The 19,396-nt window shown below is 39.8% G+C and overlaps 1 protein-coding gene across 4 annotated transcripts in view; it reads right to left on the reverse strand.

Moving 5' to 3' along the window:
• LOC135495841 (heat shock factor protein 1-like) overlaps window positions 1-19,396 on the reverse strand; it is a 134,498-nt gene that overhangs the window by 20,382 nt on the left and 94,720 nt on the right. Inside the window, exon 12 of one of the 4 annotated variants that reach the window (XM_064784822.1) lies at window positions 7,546-7,632. The exons of the other annotated variants lie outside the window; for them this stretch is intronic. Within the exon in view, the coding sequence (XP_064640892.1) occupies window positions 7,595-7,632 (38 nt within the window). The 3' untranslated portion in view covers window positions 7,546-7,594. Of the gene's footprint in view, window positions 1-7,545; window positions 7,633-19,396 lie in introns of those variants that run through there. 4 annotated transcript variants of the gene reach the window in all.

Genomic DNA, 19,396 nt, shown 5'->3' on the forward strand with positions numbered 1-19,396 from the left:
ACAATATCGATATAAGAATATGGTTACCTTAATGATTACAGAGAATTTGACATCAGTGACCTTGGAAACTAGGTCAAAATTGTTCAACAACTATGTTAACCTTGATCTGATTAGTAAATGACATACATTCAAAGATCACACAGTGAATATTTTTTACATGACCCATCTGATTTTATTACCTTGACCAATTTACACCCAAAAAAGTAGGCTACACCGACCTAAATGTCCTAATTGTGCTGACTGCATAGATATTTGGTGATTAGGAATTCATGTTCGTTATAAAAGAACATGCTACATTTATGATATAGAGGTCATATCAAAATCGGTAAGACATGTGCTGTATCCTTGCTTGGAGTACTTACCATCAAAATATTATTGAAAACAAGTCACTAATAAACAGGATATTGCATTGCATTGCTTCAGGGGTTAAGAAACTTATCATTGATACACTCAAACGGCCAATTTACGCCAATTGACCTCTGTGACCTTGAAAAGTAGGTCGAATCAAAAACCTGTAGGATATGTGATGTATCCCTGCTCGGAGTACCTACCATAAAAATATCATTGTAAACAAGTCACTAACGAGATATTGCACTTTTTGCCTTTTCAGCAGACTGCTGTGTACGCAGGAACAAGTTGATTGCATGCACAGCAGAGGTGAATTAACATAACTGCGCCATCAATGACGTCAGCTGGAGAAAAAATGGCGGAGGCGGTGGAAGAACTCCCCACTTGGGGCCAAATTCTCCATCTGGCTATGACCCCCAAGTATAAATCTAAGGCGTATGGAGCCCCGGTTTTTGGATGACATGTGCCATACGACCAAAACAGATTTCTCCAGCCAGCGAAGTCTGCTGTGTACTCTAGACAATGTGGTGCCTTCGGAGGCGGGGCTTTATAATGAGCCTAATGAATATTAATATAAAATGCTATGAACATAAAACTACTGTCTGTTGCATACACAGCATGCTGTGTACATATCCTCTTCCATACAAAACAAGCATAGCGTTGAATGTCCCCCGTCGCTGTTGGGTGTTTTTTGAATGAAATGGCCAGGGCCATTGTGCTCACCTCATGTGGAGGAAAGATGGACAAAGAGCATGGTCTTGTGTCATGTAGTGTTAGGTTTGATGTAGGTCCAAGCAATTACAATTTCCCCAAAATGGCCAATTTACAGTACATTCGACCTCTGTGACCTTGAAAAGTAGGTCAAATCAAAGAAGACCCGGGTGACACATTGAATGGTTGTTAGAATTAGATGTACCTATGATATAAAATTGGTGCCAATCGGGCAAGTCATTACTAGGAATAATGGCATTTTGAAGAATTTAGGATTTGGCCCCCTCCCTGGAGGCCAAACGGCAAATCAGATCGCACCAAACTTCGGTACCTGAGATCACCTGACCAAGGGGTACATGTGTACTTAATTTGTGATCAATAGTCATTGCAGTTAAGAAACGTGCCATAGTTACGGCCTGACGGCGAATTTACGCCATTTGACCTCTGTGACCTTGACAAGAAGGTCAAATTAAAAACCTGTGTGACATATACTGTATGGTGGTTAGATGTACCCATGATATCAAATTGGTGGCAATCGGGCAAGAAATTAAGAAATAATCACATTTTTAAGGTTTTTGGATTTTGCCCCCTGGTGGTCAAGTGGTGAATCATATTGGACCAAACTTTGGTCCCTGAGATCACCTGACTAAGGGGTAAATGTGTACCAAATTTGGTATCAATAGTCATTGCAGTTTAGAAACGTGCCATCGTTACATCCTAACGGCTAATTTACACCATTTGACCTCTGTGACCTTGAAAAGGAGGTCAAATCAAAAACCCGGAGGATATATGATGCACCTTTGCTAGAAGTACCTACCATATTTTTTTCAAAATTTCCCGACTACTATTAAGGGAGATATTGCATATTTTCACTTTTAACGTTTGTCCCCCTGGTGGCCAAACCATGAAACGAATCGGACCGAAACTTGGTCTCCCAGGTGTCATTACATAAGGGTACATGTGTACCAAGTTTCAACTCAATAGCTCTAACAGTTACGAAACGTGCCCTGCTAACGGACGACGGACGACGACGACGACGACGACGACGACGACGACGACGACGACGACGACGACGACGGACGCCACGGTATGGGATAAGCTCACCTCTGCTAAGAGGTGAGCTAAAAATGTGTAGTTTGAATCTGTGTGTTGATGGCTGTCATTGACTGAAGTTTATGGTTCAGTTGGGTGTCCCATTTTAGGGATTTCAATCATTTCAGTCTGAAATTCAGGTAGGAAATTTGGGGGAGGAGTTGTAAGGTCTAATCCTTGGTAGCGTTCCTTCCATGGGGGAGGGGGTCATTTTGAAAATGTGGAAGAGGCATGCTCAGTTTTAAAAAGTAAATGGTGTGGCAGTGGAGGGAGGTTTTATGCAGTCTGTATAAAACCTCTCTGGGCAGTCTAACTTGAGACTGTGTCAGACTGAGACTGTGTCAATGGATGTTCAAACATGAAATGGTCACAATCAGACATTAAGACATGTTCTGACTATGGAGCCATCCACTTAGTATGTAAGCACTGAGAGGGTGTATGAATTTGGGCCTCTAAAGTGTATTTTTGTAATAAAATTGTGTATGGGGGGGGGTCTAAAAATCCTAATTTTGATGTGTACATACCAAATAGATGGTTGCTATGCCATCTGTAATTAAAGCTGAAAGGAACAAAAACAGCAGATGTGATAGAGTACCAGAATTTGTAGTGGCATTGTATTTAACGATGCGCAGGAGATTCAGGGCTGCTTACCCTCTAATAATTTTTCCTGTAATATTGCTGAAATTTTCCTGTATTTTGCCATAAGTTCCCGTAGTATCATGACATAGTGTAAATTTCAAAACAGGCACACCAACGCTGTTGGCCGCCGCCATTATTCTTTGCAGGGTAGTCTCGCACAGCAGCTGTACACATGTGATACAAGTTTCCAGATCCTCAAAATAGGGTGATAACTACGATCGGTGTCGCGGTGCGCGAGACAAATCAGTATATTGCGTACTGAATAAAGAAAAACTCTCCTTGGCAACGGGCGTGGGAACTTCTAATATCGGGCCCGCCAGGATCAGATATCGGGTTTAAAGGCTTAGAAACTAAATGAAACTAGAAATTTGAATGTTTATTTCAAGAATTAAACCGTATACAAACATTTTACAACGTATTTTTAAGTTGAAAAAAACCGTATTTTCAGCACTGTAAGGGATCACGTCCAAAGTCCGCACGCGATATTCGCCGGCGAAATTCACCCTACAGTATTTCGCCTGCGAAATCTGTCCGAAAATCGACCGGCGAATGCGAGGCAAAAATATGAAATCGCCGGAATGTCAGATGCGAAATTCGCCCACAATCGCGCCAATTCTTCGATTTCGCCCCAAAAATCGCTCCAGGCGATAATGGAGCGATTTTACGAAATTGGTGGCTCTTGCATGCTTGTCCGATATTCGGAACGATTTTGCAACGACTTTCGTCTTGTTTTATTGTCGGAAAAGTGCAGTCACGTAAACAAATCGGGTCATACTAAACAGCGTCCACCAGGTTTAAACACATATCATGTAGGAGCCAGTTTTTGCGGGTCTTATCACTAAGTGCAGATTTACTAGCTTCCAGCGATTCCATACACGCAAAAGCTTATTTATTACGAAATTTGAGATCAATAACGAAATATCTGGGGTGCTGCGTGGATGTTTTAAGCATGAATTAATCTTGAAATCGCTCACTGAAAGATCGATGCAGACCAAAACAAATCCGAAGCGGCTCCCCCATTTTCGCGGGTATTGCGCATGCGCGACTGATTGTTGTGTTTCTGTGTCGTGCATGATCCTAGGTATTGACCCAGTGTTTTGAACGTGAATTAGAGAATTGCTTGCTTGTTTAGGACGCATTTTGGGCGCTTTCTTTGCGGAACGAAATGAAAATCAAAAATCAGAAAATTTCTTCTCTGGAAACGAAGTGACGCGCGAGAAAACGGGAAAAAACGGGTTTTCGCGAAATTGGGGATGACTCGAAATTGGGGAGCAGCACCATACATACATTAAAACCATCAAAGTAAAATCTAATGGTCTTAAACGAAATAAGCATGAAATTTTTAGGAAATGTATTTTTTATGGTGTACGTATTACGTTTTGGCCACAAAATATTATTTTGATGACTTTATACCCGACTTTAAACCTGGTGAACGCTGGTGGGCGCTGGTGGACGCTGTTTAGGATAACCGGATACTACAACGATCTTGATTGGTTGGCTGAGACTCGGAAACATAAGCCTAACTATGATTAGCTGTATGATTCGGTACATTCCGCCACAATCCTTCGGAATACATACCATAATACTAAGAACCTCAAACCTCTGTGCCAAATTTGTGTAGCTCCTCGTGGATAGATGTGATGTATATGATTACTGCAGTCAGGTTGACCGGGAATTCCAGTTTGTGTTTTTGTTCGGTCTGCTATCAGCTGATGTCGGAATAGGCATACTACAACACATATAGGCCTCTGATATTCGCTTCGTTCCGATGGTTGGTGAGAGCGAATTAGGCGCGATTATTATTTTCGCCTGCGATTTTTATTCAGTCTGAATTTTCGCCTGATCATAATAGAATCGCCGAAGCAGGGAGCGATTTGGAGGCGAATGAATGTGGCGATATTCGACCAGGCGAATTTTCGCCCCGATTCGCGTGCGGACTTTGGACGTGATCCCTAAAGGCCGTACCATAACGGTAAAAACCGTATTCCGTAAAGTCGGGAATTCAGTCGTACCAAAATACGGCCATTCCGTACAGGTACGCAGCCCTGGATATTGGAAGAGACTCACTGTGTCTATGGATTGAAAGGACTCGAAAGTCACTGGTATGTATCCATCTATGAAATTTCATTTAAATCAAGGTTGTCTGATTCTCCAATGCATTAGATCAAGTAAAATCGGGAACTTGTCACCTGCGACTATAGATAGAACATGCATATTGTGAATCTGATTTAAATAGTTTGGAGAGAAAAAAAATCATAAAAAACAAAAGTAACCAAAGAAAAAAATGGCTGTTATACCAATGAAATTTGTCAACACGTCATGTTTGTACATCAATACACTGCTACACATGATTTACTCATCAAATCAGCATGAAGCGTGGTAAGGCTACTGGTAACACTGAACTGCAGTGCACTGGTTTTTCGGCCCTTGGTAGCCAAGTCGAGAATCGAACTCGGCAGATTCAGTAACGTGACACACCAAATTTCAAGCCAAAATATTTTGTCATTCAGAAGTTACAGAGCGGAAGGGAATTTTCATCATTTTCAGGAAGTGCCCCTATGGGGCAGAAAATTATATGAAACTAAAAACTCGAGATATATATCGTGTACCTTTGTTAGGCTAGTCTACCATAAAGATTTGGTAAAGATCGGAGAAATATTAAGTGAGTTCTAACACTTAAAACTTTATGTGTTTTTGGTTTTGGAACCCTGGTGGTCAAATCGAGAATGAAACTCGGCCGATTTTTCGACACGACACACCTTTGGCCCACCCTCTATCAACACACGAAATTTCAATCCAAAATATTTTGTCGTTCAGAAGTTACAAAGCGAAGGGAATTTTCATGATTTTCAGGAAGCGCCCCCTATAGGGCAGAAAAATGAATGAAACTAAAAACCCGGGTGGTATATCATGTACCTTTGTTGGCTTAGTCTACCATAAAAATTTGGTGAAGATCAGCCGAATATTAAGCGAGTTCTAACACTCTATGTGTTTTTGTTTTGGCCCCCTGGTGGCCAAATCAAGAATCAAACTCAGCCGATTTTTCAACGCGACACACCTTTGTTCTGCCCTCTATCAAGATGGGGAAGATCAGTGGTGTCGTGGTTAGAGCACCGGGCTCATAATCAGGAGGTCGTGGGTTCGATTCTCGGGAGGGTCACTGCTGTTTCGTCTTTGTGTCTTTGAGCAAGGCACTTAACCCTACTTGCTTCTCTCCACCCAGGAGTAAATGGGTACCTAGCTGGCAGAGTTGGCACACTGTGAATGTTACTCCTGAGCGCTGTATAGCTGCAGCTTGGACCTGTTATAGTCCCAGAGAGTAGAGCTTGAACCACGAATGTACAGGCCAATAGCTAGGGGTAATAATGTGAAGCGCTTTGAACGACTGAAACCAGTTGGATTTAGCGCTATATAAGTCTCATAATTATTATTATTATTATTATCAGCATAACAAATTTTAATCCAAAATATTGTGTCGTTCAGAAGTTACAGAGCGGAAGGGAATTTTCATGATTTTCAGGAAGCGCCCCCAATAGGGCAGAAAAATGAATGAAACTAAAAATTCGGGTGATATATCGTGTATCTATGTTAGCTTAGTCTACCATAAAAATATGGTAAAGATCGGACGAATATTAAGCGAGTTCTAACACTTAATGTGTTTTTGGTTTTGGGCCCTGGCTGCCAAATGGAGAATCAAACTCGACCGATTTTTTGACGCGACACACCTTTGGCCCACCCTCCATCAGCACCCCAAATTTCAATCCAAAATATTTTGTCATTCAGCAGTTACAGAGCGGAAGGGAAACGTGCGTCCGGCGAGCGCCGAGCGGCGCAACATTTTGCCCCCTACTGGCCAGGCCGGGAATCTGACCGGGATGATTTTTGGTGGGACACATCTTCAGATGTCCTTCACTCCTTCCACCAAATATCGATTAAATTGCTTGAGTCGTTTAGAAGCTGTAGGGTTGAAACGAGCACTAAGTTGGTGCCATGTACTAATACCATGTCCCCCTACACAAGCTACGGGGATGAAAACAAAGATGGTGACCAGCTTGGGATTTCGAATCCGGTCCAAAATCAATACGAAACCTCAAGTTTCAGGTTTGTCACTAACTTGGTTCTTGAGTGATAGGGCAGAATGCAAATCAAAGATGGCATGGCGGCCATCTTGATTTGGAAACCAAGCAATATAGAACCATTGCCACACAAGGCCTTCATGCCACGGAAATTACATGTCTGCCTGACGAGCTGTTTTTTGGGGGATAGTGTGCGGCAGTGGACGACAATGCAGAAGCAGAGACCAAGTGAGTACATAATGCCCCCATCGCAACAAAACAAAGTTTTCCCAAGATAAAAGTGGCAAATGTGAGATTTTCCTAGAAGTACAGCTCATGGAAAAGCATAATATTCTGACCAAAGAGACACCTAATAACAGCAACTAAAGTTGCAGTTGATTATATCTTCAATACAGCCATGCAGTAATTGCCGTCGTTTTACATCAGGGACAACCAACAAGTTGCAAAGAGAGACCAAGTCCAAGAGGTATGATTTTCTTAGCCCACATTGATTACAGCAAGTAAAAACTTAACAGATAAACAGATTTTTTTGTAAACCAACTGCCACATACCATTAATTTCTTTATATTTTGATTTGATTATTACAGTGAAAAAGAATGAAATACTAGAATCGACTGGTTCTTTTGATGACTGCGCAGGTGAGCGCTGATATTGGATGGGAGGTGCAAGGTGTTCGTTTGGTTCTAAGAAAGTATCTCTCTCCTCTCTCTTGGACATTTGTAATGTGGTCACCAAAACGTTGAAATGCAGCAGCTGTCGATCATTCCTGTAAAACATGATAACATTTGTTTAAAGGTTCATGTCTGATTACGCTAATCTGAATGACGGCAATCCACCATTTTGCCGGACAATGCTAAAGCTTGGGCAAATCATAGAATTGAATGCAATTAGCCTACCGCTTTCTTAATCACTTTTCCTATTTCATGTCAGGCAACCAAAAATTTGGAAAATATTTTTTGGAAGGGGGGGGGAATTTCGCATCAGTGCAGTGGGACCATGTGGTCTTTTCAACTTTTGCTTGCTACTGGTTTGTTCGGTTTTTTGTGGCCACTCGTGGCTTCCTCCACCTGATGTGTAAGGGCTTCTATCACTGATCAATCTAGGCCAAAAGAAATTGTTTTGGTTAGGGGTAGAATTCTTTTTCAACACATAGACAATCCTAGGCATGTTCATTTGTAAACATCAATGATGCACGTACATTTCAAAAGTACGATGACCTATTTTCAAAGAGAGTCAACATCAGAATTTAGAGTTCTCACCCCAACCCTGACCATTCTTGTGCTTCAAATCAATAAAATAGAACCCTGACAATGACTACGAGCTGCATTTCACTGAATTCATTCAATATTTTCTTAGTACTTAAATTGTGCAAAACTTCCAGGCCTACACCGTCAGAGTGATCAGCTGTCATTTTGACCAGTCAGATTTGGAAGACATAGCAAATTCGGCTCAATCATCATGCCACTCATTGAAAACACATGAATTTTGTTTATGGGTAGACATTAGATGAACTATCCAGCATCGCCAAGCACTACCCTGGTGAGACTATGGGAGCAATCTTAATTGGCTTATCAACACTGAATCCAGACTCAGCAAGCAGCCATCTTGATCACCACACGGGGCTATTTGGAAATGAAACAATAATTCCAAGAAATCAACAAAAAGTAGTTCGAATTGATTATTGATCACTGAAAAGAGAAAAAGGTGCAGTGGGAATTACACAATTATTTTGTGACCACTAGCCCCACCGTGTGGCGCAAATCAGTAATAATTTAATTTTTCTCTTCACCTTGACATCCAATCCTTTGCAAAATTTGGCAGATTGGATTCATTAGAAGTCTCGGGCTGGGATCACAGAAATCGAAAAATCACTTATTTCTCCGAGAAGTTATTCCGAGAAGGCAAAATAGAGGATCACTAGAAACTCGTCCACACTGGTTTAGAACGTTCTAGTGTAGTATGATTGATACAAAGTATTAAAGCGAACTGGAACCGCCGAGCGATTTATTCAACTTTTCGACTTTCACCGCCCGAGAAAGTCGAACTTCCAACTTCATATTCGAGTTCAGATTTGTAGCTCCGCCCCCAGTGCCCGAGCATGCGCAGTTCAATTTGTTATTATTGAGAATCATGTGAGAATCATGTGAGTCATGCGATCTTTCATTTATGAGTTTTCGTAGTAAATTCCATAGTAGTGACGTCACTAAATGATTGACAGCTAGGCGCCATGTTTTATTCATGCCTCGTTCTGATCACCCGATACGCGGGAAATGAAAACGAGGTCATACGAACTGGCTCGGCGGTTCCAGTTCGCTTTAAGTAAAAACTTAACTTTCTGTAAACCAACTGCCAGGTGTTTTCTTTATTTAATCTATTTGCGTTAAGTATTTCAGTGAAAAAGTAAGTTGAAGAAGCGTTGCTCAGCTCCTCTCTCCCTCTTGGTCAACTCTGATGTGGTCACCGAAAACGTTGAAATGCAACTGTCCATCATCCCTGTATAACATATTGAGAAAACATTTTCATTGAAGGTATATCTTATGAGTGGAGTCTGGGTGATATTGAGTCATTCATAGATGTTTTGAACGCACAATTGTCACGATTGTGATAAAAGTTTCTGGCCTGAATTTGCTGCTGGCAATCCGCCATTGCCGATTTCTTGGAACTTTTGGATCATCATATGGAATGGATATCGCATAAATTCTGATGGACTGCTAATTATGTTGTTCACCGGCACTTTAATCACCTGACGAAAATAGAATAATTCACTCTCCTTCGACAAAACCGCAGTGGTCAGCCTAAATTCTGAGTTGGCAGCAGCCTGCAATTTTAAGTGAGCACGCCACTGACTTCTTCACTCATCATATTGATGCACGTTCTTCCTCAAATACAAACTGATGCAAAGTACCATTGTCAACATTATATTTATTGCGTTAACACCTTGGGTGCTGAGCGTTTTTCCTAATTTTCGCCCGTTTGCTAAGGTTACGCCACTTTTTACCGTTTTTCAAAGAATTAATAAAAATAGAAATAATAAAGATATCTACCTGAAACTTTCTGTGTTGTTTCTTCTGTCCTTAGTCCTAATCATAGTATTATCTGTTTGAGTGGTAGGCCTCAAAGCATTTTCCCTTGTGTAGTGGAACTTGGCACTTTTTGCAAAAATATCGAGTTTCTTTGCGTTCCCCATTGTATTCAATTCTATAGATCACATGGATTGTCTGCGGGGCTAAAAATAACTCCAGCCTATTGTGTTATCTCGGTGGAACCGTAGCAGATGACATAGTGGAGGGGAGATTGCTTTCGTCATCACTGGGCGGGAGATTTGAATCTTGGCGGAGATCTCCGTCATATAGCGCCCAAGCGTATACGTGATGGGGTCGCGGAGATCTCCGTCATATAGCACCGAAGGTGTTAATACAACAAACAATATGATTGCAATGCAATAAAACACATAAAAAATCAAATAGAACTAAATAGTTAATTTTTGTGCTACAAACTATTCATATGAGCGGTAGAATCTGTCATCATGGCGGCTAAACAGCCGCAATCTTGTGTCGGTATACGCTAAATATCAGGATCTTAATCTCTGGATCAGCGAATTATTTACATTTTTCAAGGCTTATATATCTTCTGCTACTCATCAATAAAGACCAAGGCCAACACGAAAACATACATTAGGGCAAAGTATATAAGATTTTTGCAAAAGGTTTCGCTCGTGATATTACCTAGGTATTTAGCCTATGCAGATTGAACAGCACAGTTGTATGCTTCCAACCTCGACTGAGAGTGCGTCGATTGCTCCCCTCAAGTGAATACATGAGATTCGTCTCCTTTGCGCATGTGCAAGGTATGGCAGCCGACGAATCTAAAAATGATCTTTAAAATCTCAAAACACAAAACCTGCAACACTGTGACAAGTTTGCCTCAAAAGATGCGCGTTCACCACATAATCATCCAAACTAATAGCACAAAAATATTCTTAAGACCATTTTCTTGGCCACTGACAAGTTAATTTTGTCTGATGCAGTGTTTTAACATAATTTTGAGTGCGATTACTTTCACAAAAATTCAAGCTCATCATGGTTTGTAGAAAACAGGCCCGAGTCTTCTTCAAAATATGCATTATCAATTTCATATTTTTTAATACACTGACTAACATCAAAATTACTGACAGAATCATGCCAAAGAAGTATCATAAAAAACTCGTTTTCTAGCACATTGTGACACCAAAAACTGTAAATATCACTGAATTAACTGAGCACTATTTCGCCTGCTCATGTCGACGTCAGTCGATATTGACAAAAGCGGCGGGCACTTTCACCACTAGTGCACATGCGCAGTAAACACATCTCCTTCGTTGAACAGCTTGTTGAGATAAAATTCCAGAAGTAGTCCGGCACTAAAAGCTTTAACGTAGAAATGACTGTTTACCATGAGCTTGACCATGAACAAATACTTTCTGTCATTTCTGTCAGTTGATTTTATTACATACACCAGCCACCTATCGGGAAATCTAGTAAAAAAAAAACATTGTGGAGTTGGCTTCTTCGATTCAACAACAAATTATTGTTGAATTAAATCTGCAAGTGCACAATGATGACTGAATTGTGTAAGTCCTGTGAACAGGCAAGCGATATGACAAATTTACAGTTGGAACGAATTTTACCCCTCATTTTAACTATACAGAATTCAGTAGTTTATTCCTAGTTTTGAACGCATTATACGGATCCCACGCCTAGATCCTGGCATGGAACCGTGATGTGAAAACGGAAATAATTGAGACAAGACCACTAATGAATATTCATAGGTTGGAGGGTCCAGGCCTATCTATTAGACGAGTGCATGTTTTTTACTCTCAAGTACATATTTGGAGAGGTATTGAAAAAATATTTGTTGTGGCAAGTCTACAGATATAAAGAAATTATTTGATGAAAAAATTAATTTCGAATTTTGCTAATTGGGTAATAGGGGGAGTGTTTTGAGTTTTTTCTGCCAGTTGGCTGAAAAGAGTGGAAATATCAAAGTCTGTCTAATTTGTCGATTAAAAAAAAATTTCCGTGGTCAATCACCATTTTATTTTTCACCATTTACTTGCCCGACTGTCCGGAATAACATAATCTAAATTTCAGATTCACAACACCACGCGTTCTTTGATGCGTCGCGGTCAAACATTGACAATTTAACTGCTAAAAGGCTTAAAAAATCAATTGTGGTCTTGTCTCTATTTTACACTACATTTTGGGTCAATATAGTGAAAAATTTGAATGTGCTCAAATCACTCTAATTCATTTAGAATATTGTATTGCTGATGATTTAAGGTCAAAACAAGCTAAAATAATGAGAAAAAAACTTAATTTGACCCAAATAAGAGTCAACCTAACCCCGGTCTAAGTTCGGTTTCATTTTTACAAGTCTTGTTGTGTTGCCATTCATTTTGTAATTTCTTTGAAACTACTTAGGCCTTGATTCTGAAAGTTGTGCCCTAAGCAGCAAAGACATTACTAAATCACATCCTAAAGTTTCAGCTCCATAGCTTGCTTATTCTGGCCAGGGCAGGTCTTTGAATTTGGTGCTGTTGGGTGCAAAATCATGACTTTTTGTCGATTTTGTCCTCTTTCGTCGCTTTGGCACAGTTGTACCACTCTTTGAAATGTCTCTCATTTCTCCAAAAATGTCCAGATATGACTTTCCTTTGTTGGAGAGTTGTGGGATGTCATGTACATTAGTTTGAAAAAAATCTCAAAATGTTAACCCCTGAAATGTACCTTCATTGAGACAAGACCACTAATGAATATTCATAGGTTGGAGGGTCCAGGCCTATCTATTAGACGAGTGCATGTTTTTTACTCTCAAGTACATATTTGGAGAGGTATTGAAAAAATATTTGTTGTGGCAAGTCTACAGATATAAAGAAATTATTTGATGAAAAAATCAATTTCGAATTTTGCTAATTGGGTAATAGGGGGCGTGTTTTGAGTTTTTTCTGCCAGTTGGCTGAAAAGAGTGGAAATATCAAAGTCTGTCTAATTTGTCGATTAAAAAAAAATTTCCGTGGTCAATCACCATTTTATTTTTCACCATTTACTTGTCCGACTGTCCGGAATAACATAATCTAAATTTCAGATTCACAACACCACGCGTTCTTTGATGCGTCGCGGTCAAACATTGACAATTTAACTGCTAAAAGGCTTAAAAAATCAATTGTGGTCTTGTCTCATAAAATAGGTAACCAACCTGGTGAGCGACAACTGCGCCACCTAGGGTTATTTCAAATAGGCTACAGAGACCTGATTTCCTGACCACGTGGAGCGGCCTGTGGTGATTCGACCGAATTTCAATGCTTTGTCGTGAATCAATTCGAAAAGATTCCACCGTAAATATGTTCACTGTTCGCCAGGACTTCACCAGATAAATACTGCCATGTTACACAGGCTGTCAACGCGAATTCGTCGTGTAATTTTTTGTTAATTGACAGGAATTAGACGTAGCAACAAGAGGCCAATGAGCCTGGCGCTCGGCTGAATGTTAAGATGCTCACTTTTGTTTCCTGGGTCAGTTTATATAAATATTCAGTCTCAAAACTGAGCTAACTAGAGCTGGCTACTGCCAGCGAACTCTCTGCCGAATTAATATCTGGGGGTACCTGCTATGTTGACAGGAAGTTTTTGGGGCATGGTTTTGAGGGAGGTACGTGCACTTATGTACATTTGGGATAGGTGATGACCACAAAATGAGTCTAAGATGAAGATGTTTATCGAAAATGTCTATCGAAAATAGTCCGGCTGGCACTCAGTGCTGCAACGATTTAGCAGGTCACAAAAATCTAGTTTTCTGGGCGGGCGAAAGTACAATATCCGAACAAAACACAACATATAAAGGCTATTTTATTAAAAGCACAGTCTAGGCATAAGGAATATTTTGTACAGACTATTTTCATGCAAAATGTTCCGAGTATCGCGGACATTGACTAAATGGACCTACGAACTGGCGCTACACAAGATAACTGGGTTGTTTCACCCATGCTTTTTTGCCCTATTTTGGTAACAGTTTCTCCCTTAAATTCGTACACCATTGGTCGTTACATCAATTCATCTTCATTTTACCAACTTTACGGCATATTCCTTGGGCATATTCAACCAAACCTGCATGGCTAAACAATAAATCTACTGAGGGCGAAACAACCACGCTGCAACGGCATTAGAGCGAAACTAAATCGCTGAGGGTGAAACGACCACGCTACAACGGCATGAGGCCGAAACGATCGTGAAGCATGTACACGTGCGAAACTAAAAATAGCATTTTTTAATTACAACGCGGTACGAAGATTTATATTCAGATTTTTATTTTTCGAAAGTCCGTAAATTCTGGGTAACACAGATGGACGCCGATTCAGAGTTTTTAATATTCAGCATGCAATACAGTTAATAAATACGCCAGTGGAACTTGTGAAGTGAACACTCTGGGGAACTACATGATGGAGGTGCGCTGTTCGGTCCGGCACAATGTTTACGACTTCACAGCTAACAGACGTCATTCCATATCACCATATAAACTCTCTGCTATAGGCAGAGAGTTAAAAATGGTTTCCAAAATGGCCGTGTGCCAAATAAAATAAAAAGCACGAGGACCTTTGCTCGATCCTTCTGATTGTCAAAACAACTTTATTTAATGAGTGTGATTAAAAGTTGAAGGTTGTTACAGAGATTAAATCTTACTAGTTGCGATGGTTCCTTCAAGAGTCACAACTCAGTAGACAACCAGTGACTCAATCTGGACCTTTACATCAATCCGTTGAAGTTCAGCTAGGGACAAACCAGTCCATCAGATGCATGGTCACAAGCTAGGACAACTACATCATGTAGTAAATGAAGTCTGGACCTTTGAATTTTTTCTTATTCTCTTCCTTCTTCAGGAGTTGACGGTTCCATCATTTTCAATCCTCTGTCTGTGGAGAGGCCAGTGGCTTTCTCAAGTCTCTGTGCATTACTCAAAATTCTCTGTTTCTGCATACCCATCATGTTGCTGGTGGATCACCGAGACCTTGCCTTCCCTGTAGACCCTTTTGAAATCACTGGTATCTCCCAATATATTATATCTGTTGAGATCACGAAAATTTCCTTTGGAAAAGATTTTTTCATTCTGGAGAGCTCACTAGGTTGGACTGGGAAAAGGGCCCTGAATTTCTAAAATAAACCAAACACCAAACCATTTTCTTCACCAAAACCATTAACCTCAAAACCGTCACATCCTAATCTCAAATATTCCTGACTTTTCAACCACCGACGGTGGTTGAAAACGAACATCACGTAAACACACCTAAGTCAGATATTTCACCAAAAATCCTATACCTATCATACCCCCAACAATAAAGAGATATTCGTAGTTTTTCATTTCCCCACTTGGTTGGTAAAAATCTTTTAATTCCGGTCGTTTCCGAAGTTGTAATCTATTCTCGAAGTTCGTTGTAGAGAACAATAGATGCATCAACATTTCGAAAATCAATTGCACTTTCATTTCCTCTTTTCGATTGAAGGTTAACGAAATCACTGGTTTGTTTTCTATTCATCCAAAGCCTTAGATCCTCTTTGTAATTTTCACCAGCTAAATTATGTCTTTTCATTTCATCTTGATAACCATTTTATCTATGGCCTTGAAAAGATATCCCGCCCCCGAAAAGACAACAGTGTTTATTACAGCACCAATTATCATTCCAGCCATTTACAAACTGTGAGAAAATGATAGTTACATAAATGGAGAATCCCACGGCGAATCCAGCGGTGAAACCCCTGGAGAAAGAAGTTTCGGAGGAAGAATTTCAAAAGAGCAATATCTGAGAGACTTTTACTTTAACTCCCAAGGCACTGTAACCTATACAAATGCAAGTCAACTTTGGTGAAAAATATAATCTGACAGGAAACTTATCAAGCACAGAGAACTAAAAGATTTCCTAGACAATTTACCAACCTACCAACTGCATAAACCAATCAAGGATAAAAAATTCACTTTCCGAAAAACAATGGGCTCTTACGTGGATCAACGATGGCAAGCCAATTTAGTGGATTTACAGAAGTACCAAAAAGACAATAAAAACTTCAGCTATATTTTAACGGTCACTGATTTATTCAGTCATTATGCTTGGGCTTTACCTCTCAAGACTAAGAAGGGAGAAGAAGTTAAAGATTAATTTGTCACTATTTTTAAAGAAGCCAAACCCGAGAAATTACAATTTGATGATGGTAAAGAATTCTACAACAAGTTTCTGAAAGAACTAGAATTCCGAAATTTGCTGGTAGCAAATTTGATAGTCCCCAGGTAGTCGTCATGTCAACAGAGTAGAAAGCGAGAACATTTTGCGCCGTCGTATTCCGATTTGACTGGTTAGTGGTGAAATCTGCTTTTACTTTTGCAAATTAACATATTGGTTTCCTAGTTCTAACGTTGTATGAATTAAAGATGCTTTCCCAATGCTTGACTGGTCTGGCAAGAGGCATTGCCAGGAAAACGTGACGTCATTTTGGCCATTCTTCTTACCGCACGCCCTCCCTCTCCGTAAAACTTCCTGACATGGTGTGAAGTGGGAGGGCGCACAATGGGAACCACACTGCCGTGATGTTAATAGTTTCTATTTATAGAATTCAGCGGCAGAGATTTTAAGCACGGAAAAAGTAGTTTAACTCGGCTAATCTCAATGGATTTTACCCAGGAATGTTTTCAAGGCGAGAGAAACATCTGATTTAAGTACTGCGCTTATTAGATTTCATGTTCATGCCGAAGATTGGCCTAACACGTGGACGAATGAGTGGATTATCGAGTGTTGGAGAGGTCACGTGATTGTACGAGAAACCTGAGCGGAAAACAATACTGACTCCAACTCCCAGAGGGAGGAGCTGGAGTCATAAAAACGCATCTAAAGCATCGAAATATTCTGAGTTTTGAAAAATCGTTTTGCGATAGTCCATGAATCGAATTTGGTTTCTTTATAATACCTCCATCGTCCCATCGCTCGACCAACTCCTGAGAATAATGACGTCATTATGACGGGGCGGAGCTTATGCTAATGTATCAGCGTCTCGCGTCTGCGCATGTCACAGCGCATGTTCAGATTGAATCGCGGCTTCGGCATGTTGGGAGAAGACGATCAGACGAATCTCAGCAAAAAATGCTTCAAAACTATCGAAATACTCAGGATTTTTAAAATACTTTTGCGATAGTCCATAGATGGAATTGGGTTTGGTGGTGTAAGGGTGATTGATTTCTGGTTTATTTAGCCGTTTTGCTGGACTACCGCAATAAATGTGTTGGTGGAAAAAAATAACAGTTTCGAGAATTCCAGTGATATCAATATAGTCCCCAGACGGGATCTGGGGCCTATAATTACTGGACAAAAATAACATCGAATGGTTCTCAACTTTCTCAAGCAAGAAAGCAGCTGTTGTGGAAAGATTTAACTGCATTTTAAAAACGAGAATGTGGAAATGTTTCACTGCAAAAGAGACTTACAAATGGTTGGAGATTCTTGACAACCTCGTAAATGGTTACAACAACACATTTCACTCATCCATTGGAATAAAACCAATCGAAGCTAGAAAAGAAGATAACGCCGGAAAAGTCTGGTGCAATCTCTACGGCGCATTTCTACTTAAAGATTATGATCAACCAAAATACAAGATTAGTGACAGCATAAGGATAACCAAGTACAAAACAATATTTTCTAATATCAATCAGATTAGCCGAGAAGAAAATTACCTGCCTAATTTTACAGAAGAGGTTTTTTAAATAAAACAAATACTTTTCACAAAACCTATTGTCTACCAACTTAAGGATTACAGACGGTTATTTTTAAACAGAAGAGCTAAGCTACGTCCCAAACCCAGAACAGATCGAGTACAAAATTGAAAAGGTTTTACGCAACAAAACAGTTAAGGGAGAAAAATATGGTTTGGTTAAATGGAAAGGTTACTCAGAAAAATTCAATGAGTGGTTACCGATTTCAAACATAAAATTACTTTAAGACGTTAATCACGTTGCTTCAAAGTTTCATCCCTTTCTTCTTTAGTTTGGAACTCATAATCATTAAGAAATTGCTGGGCTTTTTGAAGTTGAAGTTTGTACAGATTGGCAATTAATTTTGCACTCTTACTATAATTTTCTTCTCGGCTAATCAGATTCAGATTGATATTTGTCCAGTGCCAAAGTTTGTACAGATTGGCAATTAATTTTGCACTCTTACTATGATTTTCTTCTCGGCTAATCAGATTCAGATTGATATTTGTCCAGTGCCAACATACTTCTGGAAAATTCCTAAAATGGGCCACTGGCAAAACATGATCAAGTTCTTCATCAACACCTACTTCCTCTTGTCCTTGCCAATCCAACCAACCATAGAAAAACGTATTAGTACAACCCATGTATTTTTTAAGTGTTTCCTTCGTGCCACAACATGATAAAGAAAAACACATTTTGTGAATTGCATGCAAGTTTGGATCTTGATATTTTACTCTCATGTAATTCCTACTAAAGTTCGCACTACAATCTTACAATAATTTTGTAACCCAGCTAAAGATTTACGATTCTTAAGACAGTACTCATAAGGTGTTTTGATTTCACGTCTTGAACAGTATTTGTATTTAAGAGTTTGCACGAAGTTCATGAATATCTTTCTAACATTTTCTATTCTATCATCACCATCTAAAACAATAACGACACCAGGGATAGCCAAATCTTCTCGACTTTAATTAATACTTCTTCGTGATGGTAATGAAGATGATTTAAGTATTCTAAACTAACTGAACTTTCTTCTGATCAGTTTCTTTTCTGCAATCTCCCATAACAAACTTTCCGATCTGTTCTTAGACAAATTATAAACTTGGGGAGTTTACCTGTCTCACACATCTTGTGATAGTACTCAGAATACATATCCTCTAGATTCTTAAATTGCTTCCGAGTTAAACACCCCTCCAAAAGGTTCAAGCGTGAAAAGGTATGATGCGCTGAGAAAACACTTCTCTCAGAAATTATTGTTTTTTCAGAATCTGCGGTGTCATTGTTTCTAAAAGACGTTTCTCACGCCATCAACTGAAATTCTTCGGAATATTATACCAGGTCAGAGTACAGGGGGTCAAGCATATTTTTCTCATTATAGTTTCTCCATTCACCTATCGGCTCCGGAAATATCTGACTAAGGTGTGTTTATGCGATGTTCATTTTCGGAGCTTCAGCTCCGGTCGGACGCCGAAAAGTCAGGAATATTTTAGATTTAGATTTTGAGATTAACGTTTTTGGTGAAGAAAATGGTTTTGGTGGTTGGTTTGGACGTTTTTTTTGGAAATTTAGGACTGAGGTATTTCAGTGTTTTTCGACTTCAGGCTGTAGTTAATGGGATTAGCGTTGCTCAAGTAGCTGTTGGAGCGGAAAAAGGGGTGAATTATCATTTTTTTGCAATTGATCAGCTGACTGGGGGGAGGGGCCAATGCTAATCCCATATACCGGGGTTTTTAGCCATATTTTGCTGGGGCAAAATATTCACTCAT

This window comes from Lineus longissimus, chromosome 11 (genome assembly GCF_910592395.1).
Source record: "Lineus longissimus chromosome 11, tnLinLong1.2, whole genome shotgun sequence".
Classification (NCBI taxonomy): domain Eukaryota; kingdom Metazoa; phylum Nemertea; class Pilidiophora; order Heteronemertea; family Lineidae; genus Lineus; species Lineus longissimus.